The 20,112-nt window shown below is 36.9% G+C and overlaps 1 protein-coding gene across 1 annotated transcript; it reads left to right on the forward strand.

Annotated features, from left to right (window-relative positions):
- Nucleotides 1–540: 540 nt before the first annotated feature.
- LOC149708706 (protein white-like) lies at nt 541–18,275 on the forward strand. The gene is made up of 17 exons (XM_089864229.1): nt 541–1,459; nt 1,522–1,884; nt 6,907–7,145; nt 7,941–8,012; nt 8,089–8,187; nt 8,413–8,651; nt 10,340–10,442; nt 11,496–11,588; nt 11,669–11,697; nt 12,656–12,761; nt 14,345–14,476; nt 14,543–14,635; nt 14,910–15,045; nt 15,120–15,225; nt 15,286–15,386; nt 15,458–15,531; nt 18,141–18,275. The coding sequence occupies exons 2-17, from the start codon at nt 1,737–1,739 to the stop codon at nt 18,243–18,245; spliced, it is 1,875 nt and encodes a 624-aa protein (XP_089720355.1). The 5' UTR covers nt 541–1,459; nt 1,522–1,736; the 3' UTR covers nt 18,246–18,275.
- Nucleotides 18,276–20,112: the final 1,837 nt, after the last annotated feature.

Consider the following 20,112-nt stretch of genomic DNA (forward strand, 5'->3'; position numbering starts at 1 on the left):
GTTAAAATTAATAGTCTTTAAGGTTCGCCATAGAAATTGGCGGCTCGATAAAAGCTCGAAATCTGATTTTCAAAATGCAGCATAAGGGTCGAAGCTCGATATGAAACTCGAGGCTCGACTCGAAGCTCGATAACCGAAAGAAGCAAGGCTCGAAGCCAAAAAATCAAGGCTCGCACTGCCCTAGTAAAAATCATGGTGGTCGCGTAAAATGATTGGAAACTCGTGATTCTGTTCAATTATCCTGTTTTTCCCAAGCTATCGTTAATGTTTTAACCGCGTTAAATCTGGAAATGAAACAAAGTGTCATTTAAAATGCCAAGGTTAATTTGATTTTCATAACCAGTGGAGCAGGACAAAATAATAATTGTTATTTGGCGCGTTACCAAGAATTATTAATTAATTACCATGGGTCTATAGCAATAAAATCCGTGAATTGGGAAACCGATATTTTTCCCGACTTTCCATTTGAAAGATATTTAGACCATACCAACAAATTGTCGATATGAGTGCCAAAATACAACAAGTGCTTTGCTTATATTAACAAGTTTGGAAGCAAAAATAAACCTCTCCGAGTCGAGACGCAATTAAGAGGCTATTCTAAAATAATTAAATAAAAACAATTGATTTTAATTGTCATTAATTTACCTTAATTCTAGTTAAATCGTTTTAAGAAACTTTATTCCTAAAATCATTTTAAACAGAGCTATTGTTGACGTTTGAATTCAAACGTTTGCCTCTTTAACAATTTTTGGAAATTTAGGGTACATAAGGCGACTGATTACAATAATTGATAAGAAAACCTGCATTTTCGTGAACCTTTGGTGGAAGCCCTGCCACTGGGAGGCTAGATGCTTCTAGTAACCCTAGCTGATCGCAGCGTACATCTTAACCTTAACGATGGTAATGGAGTAGATGCCTATATTGTTTTCAGCGAACACGTTTGTTCCAATTTGCCTACTGCTAACGCGGTGACAGACACACATACACAGACCAGCGTGGGAAATAAGGCGGTGGCACAGGGCAAATAACCAGTTTAAAAATTTCCTGGACCAGTTTAAAAATTAAATCGGAGGGGGGTCAGTGGTCCACGGGACCACTAAGAAGATTCAACGGTAACCAGAGTCCAGACATTATCTCAACTATTTTAATTACCCACTTCTTTAGTTTAGCAGACGACGGGCCCTGGCCAATGGTCATGGACCAGTTTATTTATTCCAGGCCAGCGGGGTCGCTGGCCCAGTGACCAGTTTTAAAAAAATCCTTATTTCCCACCCTGACACAGACACGTCCAGTCAGTGACGTCATCGTCACTCGGGGAAGTAAAAAAGTCTCCCATAATTATTTATTTAGCTCTATTTGTTGAGGTAATTTTTCATAATTGGTGAAGCACGACGCACGAGTACTTTGATGGTTCAAAATAACCTTCTACTTTTGAAAACAGCCAGCTAGCTCTTTTGAAGTAAGCGTAGTACGCGATATTTTCACATATCCCTTTACCAATACATTCCCACATTTCGCTAGCTATATCGAACCTCCAGCGTGTGAAGTCGTCCTTGGCCTTCTATGTGAGAACACCAGACTGTTTTCACTCTAGGTTTATACGCTCTTCGAAACAACTGTTTTACTTGAAAGAGAAATCGAGCTGCATCACTCTCGTGAAAGCTAAACACACTATTGAGTCGAGAACTTTTGTTTTCAAGCTTTAATCGAAATACAAATTTATAATTATATCTGATATGGAGTTGGAATCTAATTTAACGGAGCACATTGTAGACAATGACAAGCTATTATTTTCATGGCATAATGTAAGGGCAAGCACTATACCTTCAAAACCTTTGATGAAGTTTTCCCGAAATGAAGACGGAAACACGATTCTTAATAATAGTGAGTAAAATAAGTACTTAATAAAAATGTTAAAAATTCGTTATCAATCCAAATAAAAGTCACCAAACAAGCGCAAATAAAACTTTTTTTTTTATTTTTTAGACCCTTTTCAAAAGTAAAATTAGAGATTTTTATCACCTTTTTTTTAAGACAAAACATCCGATATATGTATCAAAAGACGTTAGATATGGCTTTAAAATAAGACTCTTTTTGGTCTGGTAACTTTGAAGCCCTTTCTAACATTTTTGGATCCACACGCGGAATGCCCCGTCAAGCAGACGATACTGTCCTCTTTTGAAAATGGTCATAGGTCGTTGGTACAGTGGGTTCTATCAAGCAGTCTGGGAAATAACGATATTTTTTAAACTAGTCCTTGGGACCAGTGACCCCCTAGTGACCTAAATAATAAGCTGGTCTCCGGACTGGTCCCAGCCTTTGTTCTCCTATAGATTTGAAATTAATAAACTGGTCCTGAGGACCAGTAACACCAACTTCTTGAATTAAAAAACTAGTCCAAGCAATTAATGAACTGGTTTTGGACCAGAGGAAGTGTGCTATTTCCCAGACTGCTATCAAGTAGCCCGTAGGAAAATAATTTATTTTGTTCCTATTCTGATTTTATTTATGCGGTTATGTATGGTTTAAGTAGCTCTATTGATGATACAATTTTATGTTCCCCGTTAAATGAGTCGATTCAGTTATACGTAATGCTAAAAGTTTACTGAAAAAGCTAATTACTCAAAAGTAGTCAAAAACCTAGAGACATTCTTCTTATGACTCGGGGGATTAAACTTGGAGTCAAAGTGTTTTTTAATAATTACCAACCAGAGTTAGTGTAGCTTAATTACCAGCCGGATTTAGTGTAGCTTAATTACCAACCAGCGGTAATCTAGCCTTATTACCTGTCATTATAATCTAGCTTAATTACCAGCCACTGGCAATTTAGATTAATTACCAGACACCGGCAATCTAGCCTTATTATCAGTCATTGGTAATCTAGCTAAATTAACTAGCAACCGGCAATTTAGATTAATTACCAGCCACCGGTAATCTAGCCTAATTACCAGCCACCGGTAATCTTAATTAATTACCAGCAGTCGGTCATCCAGCTTATTTACCAGTAGTCGGTAATCTAGCTTAATTACCTGTAGTCGGTAATCTAGCTTAATTACCTGTAGTCGGTAATCTAGCTTAATTACCTGTAGTCGGCAATCTAGCTTAATTACCAGTAGTCAGTAGTCTAGCTTAATTACTAGTAGTCGGTAATCTAGCTTAATTACCAGTAGTCAGTATTCATCTGAAATAATTTTATTTTTACTGTCCCGAAGGCCGTTGGTAACTTAATATATTTGTGTGGGGGTCCTTTTCCAATTTAACTTGTTACCTTTGTTTTTCAACGACCTCGAAAATCGGAAAAAATTTGCTTTAAATGTTCTAACTTTCATCATAAACTGACTCTATACAATGCTAAAATTACGCAGATTGGAATGGTTTTAAAAATTTAAAATTAAACATACTTGGACTTAATTATAGTCAATTAAAATCGCGTAGCGCCTATAGTAAAATGTTGTACCTTTCATTTAAAATCCTTTTCAAGTCTGGCAAACGTATAGTTAAGTCTATAAGGTACAGGACAAAAAGGATGTATTGGAAAAAAATCCCATGTTATTTCTATGGGAAATATCGCGTTTTTCGTAAAAAGGGCTGATTAATTTTAAGCAAATGAAAACCACCCTTAGCAACTTTATTTTTTATAAATTAAACTATTATGTGGATCACTTTGAAATTTTAACCACATATTGAGGACCCAAATTGTAGTTCTGTGGAATTTTTTTAAAACAGCTTATACAATACAAAAAAAGTTACATCCAAACAAAAACCTTCCTTCGAGCTACCGCTCTCATAGAATTCAAATAATAAAAGATGAAAATTGTAATTTTTGCCTCGCATGAGATTTAACATAATAATTCATAATTCTAACAGTTAACTTTTAAATAGTTAATAATAACTTTAGGCTGGTTAAACCCTGCAGATTTCAGAGTTTTTGCACATTATTGTTCGAACGCATGAATTGGTCAAGGTGATGCGGGGGCACCATCGTTCCGGCAATTGGTCATGTACGGTCCTCGAGATAAGCTCGGCTGGAGTTAGGATTAGCGTCAGCGTTTTATTCAAGGTACCTTGTTAGGCTGTAACATAGCATCGTCCTTCAGGCTACTTTTGGACAGCCATCGGTTGTTAGAGTCCGAGCTCCGAGCTTTAGAGATCCAAGAGGTCTTAGCTAGTGAGTTAGAGACTTCCGAGATCTAAACTGATGTCCATTGTTTGTACCGGCTTTTAAAGCCGGGACCATTCACTTTTCCACGAAAAGCTCGACGGTGGCTGGTTGTAGTTCTTTGCGCTTTCCTCAGAAAGCTTGATTTTTTTACAAAAACCCGAATATTCCGTGTGCGACCTTTGACCAGATGTCGAGGGTCATACAACTCTGCAGGTGCGAAAGTTGGCATCGCGTATCACGAACAAGCACTTGACCACAGGAGCCCGTGATAAACGATGGGGTTAACCAGAGGGGGGGGTGTAACCAGTCAAAGGGAAGTTTTTAAAGCATTTCTTAAAGGTTAAATATAAGTTCAAAAGTGGGTATAAGATTGAGTAAAATTTGTCACAACCTTTCAAATATTCCCTAAAATCACCCAAAAATATGGTTCAATAAACGTGTGGTATTCGAGAATCGGTAGCAGCTAGTAGGCCTAATTACTTCACGCTTCTGAAAATTCCCTTTCAATAACTAATTGCGAGAATATCGCAGCTCCCTTGCCATCTTAAGCATCATCACTAAAATTACTTCTTAGAAAATCCTTTGGCCACACCCTGATGTTATGCATACCTATGTCAGAGAGAATTTATGATAGGGAGTAGAAACTGAGGAATATTATGTAGCTCAAAAATCACGTGATCAACAAAACTGGCCAGGTCTATTTCCGGTATAGTTTTTGTGGCCCCTCCCTCTAGGGTGGTTCTAGAATGTTGCGGGAGGGTCTCTAGAGGAGATGGGCACTACCTTTTTAGGGAAAGGGAAACATCTGACTTAAAATAACTCCAAATGGTGCCAGTCGCAGTGTCGCACTCGAAATCGCGAACCCGTATTGGGTAATTGTACACGAATAGTGATTGAGGGCAAACTTTAAAATTAAAGGACTGTCATGTGGCCGGAAATTTACCTGGCCAGTTTCAGCGTCGCAGCCTAATTGTTGGAGCTACATTGTATTTAGCACTGCCAAGGGCAGGAGCTTCCACTCCCTATTATAAATTCTCTCTGCCTATGTGGCCTGACCTTCGTCATAATAGGGCTGGGGACCGTCCATAAACTACGTCACACTCTTATGGGGGGGAGGGGGTTTGTAAGTTTGTGACGGTCCGTGACGAGGGGGGAGGGAGGGGTCCATCAATGCGTGACGTCACATTTAAAAATTTATTTTATTACGAAGTCAGTAAGAGATCGATTGACCATTTTTTATAAAAGAAAAAAAAACAAAGTTTCAAAGTCCACCGTGAGACCGACCTCTACAATAATTTAACAAAATTTTATTCTATCATCGCTTAAATAGTAGAAACTGTAAGCTAAGATCACATACTTACTCTTGACGTGTAGTCAATTTAAGCAGCGCATTTAAAATAAAGAGACCCGTTCACTGCAGAACTAAATACACGTACGCATAAGGACTTCTAAATGTAGTGTCAGCTTAAACTCTCAAATGTCACTGTTTATTCACCACTAGCATTAGCAAGGATGAATCGGATCCTCCATCGGAAGTAAATGGTATCGTTTCTTTCGCACATTTTTAAAATCTGAATACCAAGCTCGATTAGCCTAAGATTTTCATGTGACAATGTCGAAAACTATTAAGTGTGCCCCTTTATCTAAGCTTTGTGGAAAAATATGGAAGGTTATAAAAAAGCACATCCAGACAATAAAGTTTTATAGTTCAATCAGAGGCAAACGATATTTGTAAAAGCTTAAAATGGAAATGAACTTTGACTTTCAAGTCGAGGAAAAAATTTCTGAGTGGAAAAGAAGAAAGAATCTCTTTTTAAATTAATCAAATTAAATTGGTAAATTAAGACAAATCATAGTCCGTTGGGGGGGGGGTTAAAGAAATGTGACGTAGTTTTTAGGGGAGGGGTCTGAGAAAACGTGACAAAGCGTGATCTGGGGGGACGGGGGGGTCAGAAAATGGCATTTTTTGCGTGACGTAGTTTATGGACGGTCCCCTGGTTGTTAGTTTTTAAGTAATTTGATGGGCTATAAGCCAATACTTTATACAATGTTTACCGGTAAAAAATTCACGATAATTGGGTAACCAAAAACATAAAAGAGTATAGTGTTTACCCGTTAAAGCCCTTTAACGTTTGGACGACAAGATATTTTCAAAGTGTATGAAAACTTGCAATAACGAAGGACGTTAATCTACGAGACTTTATGCTGGGCAGAGTAAGACCCACAATACCCCTTCGTGACCGTAAAAGCTGCGCAAACCACTTTCCTGAACCCTGGAACCCGTTGTGCCTGACTAACAACAGTAGACCAACCACATTGCCGCATCTTCCCTAGCGCAGTATCGTTCTTTTGTTTTATTATATTTGATTTGCTAATAAGGCCTTTAGCGCCTCTTAACATTTAACCCCTCTCCAATTGAGAAATTTAGAATTATAAAACTTAATTTTATTAATATTAAAACTGTTCTATTTTAATATCATAACTATACAATCATACACATTATTCATAAATGATATTAACGTTAAGCCTCTCCTCAATAGTGAAAGGATATTGAAAACTCAGGCTGACCAAATCTAACATATAGTGAAGTGGTCTATTCTTTGTGTGGCATAATAAAAATAAACCACATAGAGACTACTTTGGGTTTTTTTCTAAGCATTATTAACTATAGTTGCTAGGAATGGTGTTCATTAGGACATACTTTTCAAAATCCATATGTTTTACTAAATGATGTAATTTTAAAGTTTCAGGGGAAGCCTTCAGTGGTGAAATGTTGGCAATAATGGGTGCCAGTGGAGCGGGGAAAACGACCTTATTAAATATTTTGTCTGGTAGAAAGAGTGAACAAATTGATTCAACTGGAAAGTTCAAGCTAAATGGACAAAATCTGTCCCTATCCACTGTCTTGAAACTCTCGGCTTTCGTAAAACAGTTCGAAAATTATTTACCATTCCTCACCGTAAAGGAACATCTGTTATTTTACGTAAGTTGATGTTTAATGAACCGTATGGAACAATATCGCTTATTTATAATTTTACAAGCGATTAAAATTTCATAAGAAAAGAAATTCATATCTTTCATGATTGTAAGAAATTAAATTAAAATAAAGCACCGTACAACTTGACCTAATAGAAAAGAAGAAGTTGTGAAAGTGGGGGGCTAAAAATACACCAGGTTGAAACTAGTAGAGGAAAACCCTTGAATATGAAAATGCTAAGGTTAAAAGACCTTCCACATGACATTCGACTTAGGCAGTTGTTGAGAAGAGAAAAAATATGAGTTGTAATCCCCCTACCTTGTGAGTAAGGCTAGGGAATTTCATATGGTAAAAGTTTCAAATCGACAACGTATGATTGTCGTTACTCGTGAGAGCTATAGTTCCTCTTTTGCACATGATCTAGATACTATAATGACTCAATTTAAAGCCACCTACAATCCGCTGGTGTATCCTATTTTTGTAGGCCAGCTTCTGGTTCAAGTTGGGAATCCATAATAAATTTGTATAATTACATAATCGTGATATCATCAAAGGAAAATTGTCTTGGCCTTAAGCGAAATTAAAAGAGAGGGGTAAAACCCCGTCCAAGTTGTACGTTGAGAGTCCATTTTGAATAAGCCTACTGTCTACACAAAAATGGAAAACATACCCCTTGGTAGAAGCTGATGATAATAGTCATGGTTATTTGCCTCACTGTAACTTATATTATGATAGAAAAGGATCTTTAAAGACATTTAGAAATATCAAACAATTTGTACATGTAAGCAAAACCTTCTTTAGGCACGACTTAAACTCGGTAATGAAATGACGGTAGCAGCCATAGAAGAAAGGGTTAATTTAATAATTCAAAAGGTAACAATTTTTCCCATTCATGATAGTTGAATTTATTTCAATTCGTAATGGAAATTTGTTTTTTTATATCTATTAGTTGCAGCTTGGTAAATGTGCCGCATCTTATATCGGAATGCCAGGTTTCATGAAGACTCTCTCGGGTGGCGAATACCGCAGACTAGTTCTAGCAACTGAAGTATGTCCGTAATTGATCCAACCAAGCATTCATATGCAAATTAAGCACATAGACCAAATAGGGCCAATTAAATTATAGATAATTTACCTCTTGGCCTTAAGACAATCACTATAATAGTGTCTGTATTTCGACTCTAGAAATTCATAACTATAAAACTCATTGCAAACTAAATCACTGTAGCATTCCAGCTTTTATTAATTTTGATGTTGGCTGTATTTTTGTCAGATAATAACGGACGTTCCTCTCATTTTATGCGACGAACCAACCACGGGATTGGACAGTAACATGGCAGCGGGAGTTCTATGTGCTTTAAAAGAATTAGCAAACGCTGGTAAAGTGGTTATTTGCACGATACATCAGCCATCATCTGGACTTTTTGCCATGTTCAACCGTGTGTTACTCCTAAGTTCTGGAAAAGTTGTCTATTCCGGAAAGACTCCAGATGCCCTCATGTTTTTTGACAAGTGAGTTGTAGCTCGGGAACTTAAAGGTGTGACCAAGAACATTTCAACAAAAAGAGGAAAGTTGTTACACTGGTAACATTTGATCCCCAAAAATATATAATAAAATTCCGCGGCTCTAGAGCGCGAGGTTTCACCGCCATCTTGGAAAATGGCCGCCGGAAATTCTAGCTATAATGTATGACATAGTCTTCTTCAAATATTATGACATTTAGTACATATTATAAATGGAACCACGTTCACATTATTATGCTCTGCGTTTGATAGTTTGGTCTCCATTTTTAAAAATGACCTTCGGCAATGCCACGTGAAATATATTCAACCACGTTGTTGAGAAACTAAATATTACTACACACTATGATTAGCATTATTTCGAATCGTCATTATCGGGGGTCTTTACTTTCTTCGGTTTTACTAACGTTCTTTTAACGCAACTCGGTAATTTTTCATTGCAAAATAATTTCGTGAAGTCAACCTATCAGGGAAACCCTTTCTTATATTCTAATTAAAACAGAAACAAAATGGCAGCCAAATGAAAATGTACAGAACCTTTTGCCACGGATTGTACTTTCGTTTACTTTTGTTTCGAAGTACGAGTTCGAGGATGGTGGCTTTTTCTGTCTTAGGGACCGTCCATAAACTACGTCACACTCTTATGGGGGAGGGGGTTTGTAAAATTGTGATGGTCCGTGACGAGTGGGGAGGGAGGTGTCCTTCGATGCGTGACGTCACATTTAAAATTAATTTTATTACGAAGTCAGTAAGAAGAAACACGTTTCAAAGTCCACCGTGAGAACGACCTCTACAATAATTTAACAAATGTTTTATTACATCATCGTTTAAATAGCAGAAACTGTAAGCAATGATCACATACTTACTCGTACGTGTAGCCAATTAAAACAGCGCATTGAAAATAAAGAGACCGATTCATTGCAGAACTAGCTACACGAACGCATAAGGACTGCTAAATGTAGTGTCAGCTTAAACTCTCAAGTGTCACTGTTTATTCGCCACTAGCATTAGCAAGGATGAATCGGATCCTCCATCCGATTTAAATGGTTTCGTTTCTTTCGCAATTTTTCAAATCTGAATATCATTATCGATTAGACTAAGGTTTTCAAGTGCCAAGTTCGAAAACTATTAAGTGGGCCCCTCTAACTAAGCTTTATGGAAATATTTTGGTTATAAAAAAAGCACATCCAGACAATAAAGTTCTAAAACTCAATCAGAGGCAAACGATATTGGGAAAAGTTTAAAACGGAAATGAACTTTGACTCTCAAGTCGAGCAAATATTTCTGAGTGGAAAAGAAGAAAGAATCTTTTTTTTAAATTAATCAAAGTAAATTGGTAAATTAAGACAAATCGTAGTCCGTTGGGGGGGGGGTTAAAGAAGTGTGAAGTGGTTTTCAGGGGAGGGGTCTTAGAAAACGAGACGAAGCGTGATCTGGGGGGACGGGGGGTCAGAAAATGCCATTTTTTTGCGTGACGTAGTTTCAGGACGGCCCCTTACCTAGTTTCTAGACATATTTGTTTTAAAGAAACAATAAAAAAAATTTAACACTTCTTCACATAACTATTTTAATTATCAGTTTTAAATCATAAAAACCTCCGCAGCGCAGATACTTATTTTCTCCTTCACGTTATTATATCCAACACGGCCACTATTAAATTAAACCAAAATACTTTTTAGGCTAGGATTCAGAATGCCAGAGAATACAAATCCTGCAGACTTCTTTATTAAAGTAATTTCACTTGTCCCTGGACATGAAGAAAACTGTCAAGATAGAATTGATGTAAGTTCGAAAATTTATTCTGTTGGAACCATTTATGAGGGACACTTGCTTAAATTGGATAAAATAAAATACAATCGATAATTTTCAAAAAGTTTCATTATACAATTTGTTCATGATAAGGGTGTGTTCTTCAGGCCTGTCCAGAATGACACATTTTGCGCGTTCGCATCTTCGCTTTGCTTGCTTGCAAGATTGCACTACTGCGCACATTGGGTTTTCGCTGCTTTGCGTCATCACTTCGCAAAGATACAAATTCCTTACAACTAGGCGAAGAATTTTGCGCGTTCGCAAGGAAAGCACCAATCACAGACGAGAGGAAGCTTGGGGTGTGGAGGGTGTCGATTAGTTTCGTTTTCGGCACTTTTCTTATAATGGTGCAGCTCAGTCGAGTCACTATTAATAAATATGGGCAACGGAGATGGCGCAATGATTGCTCAAATTTCATTGGCTCTCAGAATAGGAAAAGCAATATATTTGCGTGTATCTAAACAGTAGCGCAAATGGTTTTCGTGATGTGATGCAAAGTTGCTAATAGACGAAGGCGCGAAGACGCGAGCGCGAGCCTAATGGGGACAAGGTTTCTTGGTCAAACTAAGTGGAAACTGTCAAAACACATTTAGTTCGGCAGATATGGCCTGTAAAACAAGAAAATAGCCATGCATAATTAACTGTACCAGCGTACGCACACTTCTACCCAATTTCATTTAAAGTAATTTTTTTCTATAAATGAAGGTTCTATAACGTTCTTAGATTGAAGACTATTTAGTATTGAAGGCTGATGTGTCGTACGTCTCCATGTGTGACAATTTCCATGTTTTAGGGGCCAATCTTAGGAATCACATATAGTCGTAGCTAAATGTTGTAGACCCCATGTTTTTTGACACTATCCACTCCGTTTGACCCAAAAGACCACACTCTTTAATTTATAGCAGACTTTTCAGAAATACCCCGTATAATGGTATTAATTTAAATAATACGTACCCCGATTGTACAGGACGCATTTTCATTTAATTTAACTTGCCGATTGAAGTCTCTCATAATTAATTTTTGTAGATGTTCTGTAGAACGTTTCAAGTGTTTCAAGTCATTCAAGAAGACCATTCAGCTACTGTGCCAGCTGTAGAACAGAGACGGAGTTTTAAGAAGGTAAATTTTTACAAATATTTTTTTTTTTCAATTTGAGGTGATATTTAACACTGAAACAATTTGCTTTTCATGCTATACAGTATATTGCGAAAACATATTCTTTAAATGGGTAAGCTATTTATTTACACAAGAGTATTCAAAAGATGTAAATGAAGGTCGAATTAACAGTTTTGGTAGAGTTTTAGTTGCTTTTTAGTGAAAATTTCAAATTAATTTTAATTGTTTCATATCTTAATCGTGGGATTTCTTCGTCCCTTTTTAAGGGAAGAACCCCCACTTTAGCCTAATAATTTAAGTAAAATGGTCAACAACTAGTAATTTCACAATAATTTGACGAATTTCCCAAAATGTTTTTCCATACAATTGGTTACATCCGCAATAATTTGACGCCTTTGTCGAAGATTTTTTTGTTAAAATTACTTAATTCCCACATTAATTTTTCGCCATTTCCAAATTCCCCAAATATTTGACGCCTAAGAAATATGGAGGTTTGGTTAGAATATACTAAATTTAGAGAAACGATAAATAATAGAATCTTTCCGTAATAGTGCTTAATAGGTATTAATATGAAAATATGGAATAAATATTAAATATATACTATCAACGGTTTACTTCAGTAAATTTATTTGTTGAATAATTGTATTTTCTTAATCTCTTATACCAGTAAACGTAATATCTAATGAAGTTTTTGAAGTACGGCTTATTTTACATTACCCATAAAGTTATACAAGCCTTTATTTCTTGACTGAATGATTCTATCATTACGTCTCCAGGACCAGGTTTGAATATGCGGGTATATAAGCCATGTTAAACTTTCGTTAAGTGCCGTCACCGCCTGCATTCAGTACCAATAAATGTCTCACAAACACATTTGACGCTCAAGCCCAAGATTTTTGTCAGGTGGCTTCCATAGCTCGTTGGTTAATCTGCCATGATTAAGATTAGGGCGTCTTTAAAGCAATAAAATGTACCTTTGTAAAGCCAATTTTTAATTTAGGTGGAATGAGTAAATTAATGTTAAGTGGAGTTTTAGCGAATTTCATTTTAACGTATTTAAATTTTTTCAGCATTCGCACTTCATTCTGGACTCAGGTTATGGTTTTAATGTCAAGAGAAATCAAAATGAAAATACGAGCTAATAAGTCATTTATTGGACCATCTGCCACAGTGATGGTTAGTATAACAACGTCCGTTACACTTTTCCAACGTTTGCCAATTTTATTGGTTAAAGACTTAAAAGTGATTTACGAAAGATATTTCTGTGTTCTCTGTATCAAATGTGGATGAGAGGGAAAGTATGACAATGGCCATAGAGACCGTGTTAAAAAACGCGGACATCAAAGTTTCGCCAATAACTATTTAGTCTACTAGTGACTGGTGGACTTGCAATTTGCCTGTATGAAAAATTGTCGGTTAGGGGAGTGTGCCTGTGGTTAGTTTATAGACATTCACTGTCGATGTTCGCGCTCCGTAGCATTCACAGAACAGCTCTCCGAAAAGGGGACGTGAGCTCGTGAGTTCCGTGTAGTGCGACTATTTCGTAGAGATAAGAATGGTATTCGATTAGTAGTGTAGTTTTCAATTTTACGATGCTTTGCAATCTGCATAGGATATGGGTGGGTGTAAAACTTCTTCAGCGACAAGTCTAGATACTTGGCGTTGATGTTAAGTTTGGATATTTTGCAAGAGATTTACAGACGCTAGTACATAAAATAAAATAAAAATGAGTTGTCTTAGTACCTTGACTGTAGAAACTAGACGCACAGTGCTAATTTAACACCCTTGAGGGCCCTAGGCACTAGGCGCCTGACAAAAGCTGGAACCTCGGGGCTCCCTGAGCCTCTAAGCATTTGACTAGTCGATAATTCGGCACTATAAATATGGCAATTTCACTGGAAACCAGACTTACAAAGGATATGTTCGTAACCGAAAATATTAAATGCTCGAAATTAGAAACTTATTCCGTCCACAATGATATATTGATGCCAACCATGATGATTGAGTTCGGTTCATTTGGTGTCTTCAATTTATGTTCTTTGGACTATAAGAATAGCAAAAATAAATCGTGAACTTAAATTTCGTTTTTACATTGGTTATTTACTGTAACGTAGAACTAATTAATGTAGGAAGAACGACTGAGTACAGTTTTAGCCTCTGGTACCATTTTCACGTATTCATTGAGACACCTCGTCTGCTCATGTTTTTGCTACACCCATAAACTTTGTTTAACACAACTTGACATATAACTCCCGATTAGTTAAATTCGTTTTTAAACTGCCGATTCAAGGAACTGATGTTTTTTCAATGGTAGTTCTTTTAAAGCAACAGGTAGCTCCATTATCACCCCTAGCATGCTGGCTAATCTTCTGGACACGAAATTTGCCTTGCGAATGGCAGAAACCAGTCAGGCCCAATGCACTAGGTCCCATTGGTTCCTGCCTTTGGCTTAACTAGCCTTTACCAAGCTTAGCCACTGTGTAGTAGAATAGCCATCTTTAAGGGGCATCAACGGAGCCGCCCTTTGCTTTAACTGTAGTTTTTCGTGTCCTGGTACTGAAATATTTAACTTGCTTTCTACCTTATCCATCTTTGAAGCTGAAAATATAAGGCCAATAAATGGGGAGCAAGAGTATTAAAAACCTACAAAGTAATTGAGGGAATTCGCTGCGTCCGACGTTCTACTTTCATTTTTGTAGTAACTGTAATTGCCTGTGTTTGATACGAATATTTTATCAAAATTTTCATGAATAAAATAGATATATGCAATTCTGCTTGCCGTATGCTTTGGGAAACAAGAAATGACTGATGTAGGAGCTGCGAATCTTGGTGGAGTCGTATTTAGCACTGCTATGGGCATTGGATACTTTCCTGTTATATTTGAATCAGTGGTAAGAATTATCGCTTGTATTTGCCTGAATTGCTCTCTTTCACTCCTTTTTTTAAATACTTAACAGAGTTTGTGTTGCCAATTGCAACTTGCCTACAAGGAGGAAAAAAAATTTCTATACAGTCCAGTGGCGTTCCTTTTTTCCATAATTACTGTTTCGGTACATGTGATATTTGACTTAAAGGGGATCAGAAAGGAAGTGACTAAACTCCTAAGATTCAGCTTTGAGAAATATTTTAGGCAATCAATACATCTCCGCAAATTATTGAAACAAGAGGGATTTTCTAGGGTTCCTAGCGTACAATGCTGTTATAAATACATAGCATGATAATGTATAACTGCACAGAGAAAGGCTTATCATGTCACAGAATCACTTCCTATACGATCTGCTTCTGACTTAAATCTCTAGTTATATAATTTTTGAAACATTTCAGTTTTTTTGGAACTTAATATTGAGTAGTGCATTTTTAGTCATCGTTTACTTCAGCACGGGTCTTCCATATATAGTATCGACATTTTTCTGGCAAATTTTAATATTTATGGTAGGCATTTTTACCAGCATATCATTTGGTGAGTAAATATCTTTAGTTTAATATAACATCGGTAGATAGAAAGCATCCTTATGTTGCGTCTTCGTGAAATAGGTATTTTGTACGCTGTATTTTTCAATAACTTGATGGTAATAACTGAGATGTTTAACGTGTTGATGGTACTACTTGTGACTACATCTGGATTTTTCTTTAACATTAGGTATTTAATATTTTACTGTTTCAACATAGTCAAACTAATAAATATCAACACGTTTTTCAGATCAACTCCCATTTATTTCAAATGGCTGGGAGATGTTTGTTTTTTAACCAAGTTAATTGAAACGACTTTCGACAATGTGTATGGTTCCATAGGGCACTTAGGTATGATATCAAACGATAAACTGCAACCAACGTTGAATCAGGCTATTAAGGAAGCACTGTTCTTGTTACAGAATGTCTTAATAGCATCAACACAACTTGCCTTGACACTGGAGACAAATATCTAGAGGCTCATGGTTATGTTAAGGTAATAAAACTTAAATAAAGCACCTACTTGTGCTTGAAGTGTAGTAGTGCATTGTCGTATCTCTTAACGACCGATGATGTGCGAGACTGATTTTTTTGGTTTAATTTCGAGTCTCTAAAAGCCTTTGGAGTTTCGAATATTCAAATTAGGAGTTCTCGAGCTTGCGACCCATTAAATTTAAGTACGGAACTCAAACGCAATACTAGTTTAATTAAGCGATCACTCTTATAACACTTACATCATAACTTGGAAAGTGTCATCACCTATAGGACTAACTGAACTTTGGTCCTACCATCCTTTTTGAAACACCTGGTTTTAAAAAGTATTTTATAAACAATAACATCTTTTTGCAGAGAAATATTTATCCCTAACATTTACACACTCTTGTGATAGCATCCGTTTTAATCCAGAAAAAGGTCCTAGATAAATAGTTGCTTTGGAAGAACAAGTTTTAACCAACCATTTTGGAACACACTGTATATTGCTCCTGCCAGAAGTCCATTAAATAAGTCAAGGCCAATTTAATGGACTTCTGCCCCTGCTTACGTCCTGATACTTAGGACCTGTTAAGCTTTGCAAATCAAGGTTAAAATATCAGGCTGGATAACTAAGGATATGTACCTCTGCGGTAAAACATCTTCCGCAGAACGCGACCAAAACAGCTTTCGGTCGGACAGAATTGGTGTTCTATTTTTGACGCAGAGGCCGACGTAAAATTATTTTCATAACCAATCAAAATTCGTTTCGGGATGAAGCTTCTGTTGACGTCATAATAGGGGAGTTTTTCATCGCCGCTTTGAGTTTTTTTTAACTCGCCAGTCGCCATTGCCACATTTGCATGTTATGAACTTTTGAGTCTGAATTCTCTTATCTGATTTGATCGAGAGTCGATATTCCCGTATTTGTACATAATAAACCTTTGATTTGATTGTCTCTGACCTTAATTTAGTAGAAGTAGGCTCCCTAATTAAGATACCATAAAGGGAAAATCAAAGGCCAAGGCTTAAGTTCTCCTGGCTCCGAGTCGCAATTCTAACTCATGCCACGTGACTACCTGTCGACCGCCCATTTCTGTCTGAATTCGGTCGTATGTGTGAACCGAACTAAAATCTTGCCGTCGAAGGCATGCGTAAAACTCAATTTTTTGACGCAGCGTTAAAGTTTTCGGTCGTTATTTTCGGTATAGTGGGAAATTAGCTTAAGTATTTAAAATTTTTAAGCCTGTAGCTCCTTATCAAGAAAACAACAACAATAGTTGCATAAAAACCCGTTTATAGTTAGTCCTCGATTCCCAACTTGTTTAGAAACCGATTTTTTCGAATTATCAAATTCAAGAAAACGAAGCTTTTTGGAGATCAACCATAAAGCTAAACTGTTACTAGAATAAGAAAATCTTTACAGGCTTAATGGACCCCTTTTACTAACTACCAAACCACTTGTAAAACGTGATGTTCATAGGCATGGTCATCAGTAACTCATCGCAATCGCGTCAATGGTAGTTGAAAGCATAAGGGCCAAACATAGAAAAAATATTTTTCACATATATGTTGCTGCATCGCCTAGGGAAAAATTCAGTGCAATGAATGTCAGACCTATGGCACGGCATTTAAAATAAGACATAGGATTGAATGATCTGACTTCACGAGTATTTAATATTTATCATCTCATTGGTACATTTTACAGCATGTACCATTTCATTTTAATGAAACAGGAAGGAAAACTCTTTTTTTAACACTTTTAATGTGGAGCCATAATAACCCCTCTCAAGATTCAAAATTTCCAACTAAAAACAGAATTTCGACTTGAAGAGTATCTCCACCAAGAAGGAAGGTACTTCGAGCATATAAGATGGTGTTTTTTTATCAAATATATATTTTAGTTTGGTAAGGCAGCACATATCTACCGTTAAAACCAAGGGTTTTCTTTTCGTGTTTGGTTTTTAATTCGTCGATATCCAATGAGATTATGAACAATACTTAACTAGTGAAAGCGGTTACTAGTTTTAAACACTGTTTCATAGGCCTGGCATTTTATTAGACCAATTATTTCCCGTCGGCAGCTCTGCGAATTTTTGTCACAATAAGTCACCTTCATATCTAAGTAAACTGCAACGAATGGGTAAAACCAGAAGGGGATAATAGGATAATAGAAGAAGGATGACACTCTGTATCCTCTTAATGCTTTAGTTATGTAACGTAATTCTTCCCAGGCTCACCCTTTTAGTTTGCTTTCCCGCTCATCAAAATTCAAATGGGCATCGCACCGTAAGGTGAATTCTATAATTGTTTGGCACTAAATCCCCAGCAATCATCCCACAAACCTCGTCTTGACGTGGGACAAAAATGCACAAGCGCGTCTTGCCAAATATTTAAACGCTAATAGAGTAATGATGAGGGAACTATTTATCGCTCTAAATGTTCCGATGTTGGGAAGAGTGACGTTACACTTACCCCGATTTGTGGTACACTTCTCTCGAAGAGAAGTATTATATACTTCTGGTAAAACGTACTTCTTTATCGAGCGCAATGAAGGTCACCCTCAGGCGTGCTGTGAACGTTATGTCAAATAGGGTAACTAATGATTTATTAATATACTTTTCATTGTTGCAGGATAATTTCTACAAAGATTTGTGGGTCATTGTTTTGTGCGGAGTAATCTTCTTTTGCACTGCGAATCTGATTCATTATGTTAGAGCCAAGAAGTTTAAAGAATAATATGTAACATTAAACTGCTAAATAAAGTTGCGTTAAACTGTAATTTTAATATCAAATTTCTTTAATCTTACTATGTCCAGGGGCGTTCCGAAGGCACTAGGATTTGGGAGGGGGGGAATCCACTTAATTTTGCCAACTAGAAACCAAAATTTGTCAGGTGATACGTAGTAATGTAGTATCATGTTACTCAGTGTTCCTAAAATATGTTGGAATGAAATTCCCTGACTAAATTAAACAAATTTCCCAGACCATTTGCAATATCTTACGTGGCGAACATGAATTTTGATACTAGTTATTATACCCTGTATGTATAAAATGGTCGAAATTACAGGATAATACGCATGCATGATAATTATATACTATTAAGTGAAAAAGTGGCTAATTATTTAAAAAGTATATAGATATAAAAACAAAAAGTACACTACATTAATAATTCCCTACCTCTAGCTGTAGACGCGGGTATTGTGTAACAGACAGTGACATTATTGAGGCAAACAAGTGATACAGAGCAAAGTGCAGGGCCGTCGATAGACTTTGCGGGCCCCGGGAATGGTTGTGGTTCGGGCCCGTCAAAAACGTCTCCAAATCATTGGGAGGTAAAATATTTGCGTGCACAGTGGCGGGTCCGCACTCCGATTACTCTTTTCTCGTAGCAACTTAAGCACTTTTAAGCCCTGGTATCTTCGTTTTCATTAAAAATTTTATTAATTAATAGTGCTTACTACCTTCATAGCCTAATTACAAGTGTGTACCTAATTTGGTTTACGAAATACCTCAGCTCAAATGTTTATTATTACAGTCACTGGCCGATCATGGAAATTCTAAGGTAGAAACATAAAATTTGGGATTTATTTATTATTTAAAAATACTGAAATTTCTTTGAAATGAACTTTAGTTCTATCAGGGATAGATAGACTTTTTTAAGACGGAATAAACAATGTTTGGCCTTTACTTCAGTCCGACTCATAGACGAGTATATAGTCCCTTCCTTCAACACGTAACCAAAAAATTAAATTATCTTATTGGCTCACAAAAACTACGTATTGGTGACGTTTCTGACGGGGAGGGCCAAAAATACGTAATTCCTGTTTACCTCTGTCGCCATGACTACGACCCCTCTTGCGTTGTACCATAGCCCACTCGATCACGCGCGTCACGACACAAGCTGCTCGTGCTATAGCTATAGAGCGCGGATCGAGTGGGCTATGGTTGTACAGATAAGCGTCTTCACAGGGGTTCAAAATGGAGCCGTCTAAATGCGAGGGTCCGGTAATTATTCGGGAATTGTTTTTAATAGCAATTAAGAAGGTAGTTAGTGAATTTGGTGCCGGTGTTTTGGATTTGGAGTACATCTGTAAAGGTGAAAAGTGTTCGCTAATTCTTTCTTAAGCCAATCATTTCTACTATCCTCATGATTTTGTAAACGAATTTGATGAAGTTAACCAAGGCTTAGTGAATGGTCAGGAGTTTTGTGAGCTTAGTGTTTGGTTAAAACCTGTTCGTGCTGTAATATCTATGAAGACTTTTACTCAATTCTAACTCACTTTTAATTTTCTTGGGTCTTCCCCGTTTTTTTTTCAGTTGCAAGCTCTATGTCTTGTGTAACTTCCATTTATAAACAATGTTATTTCAAAAATTAAAATCCGAACCCATTCCAACTTGGCAGACGAAGGGGCAGACGACGTTTATTTGACCCGGATATACATACAACGCCATAACAAAAATAAGACCCGCCTCTTCTTTCATACCCCCTCCGTCACGGGTAAGGGGGTCGTGGACTAGGACGCGCACCCGAATAACCCTGTTACCCATTCCGTCTTAAAAAAGTCTATCTATCCCTGGTTCTATAAAGTGAGATCCTAAAAAA

This window comes from Phalangium opilio, unplaced genomic scaffold, assembly GCF_054372755.1.
Source record: "Phalangium opilio isolate 3A_F unplaced genomic scaffold, DU_Popi_V2 ptg000013l_1, whole genome shotgun sequence".
Lineage (NCBI taxonomy): Eukaryota > Metazoa > Arthropoda > Arachnida > Opiliones > Phalangiidae > Phalangium > Phalangium opilio.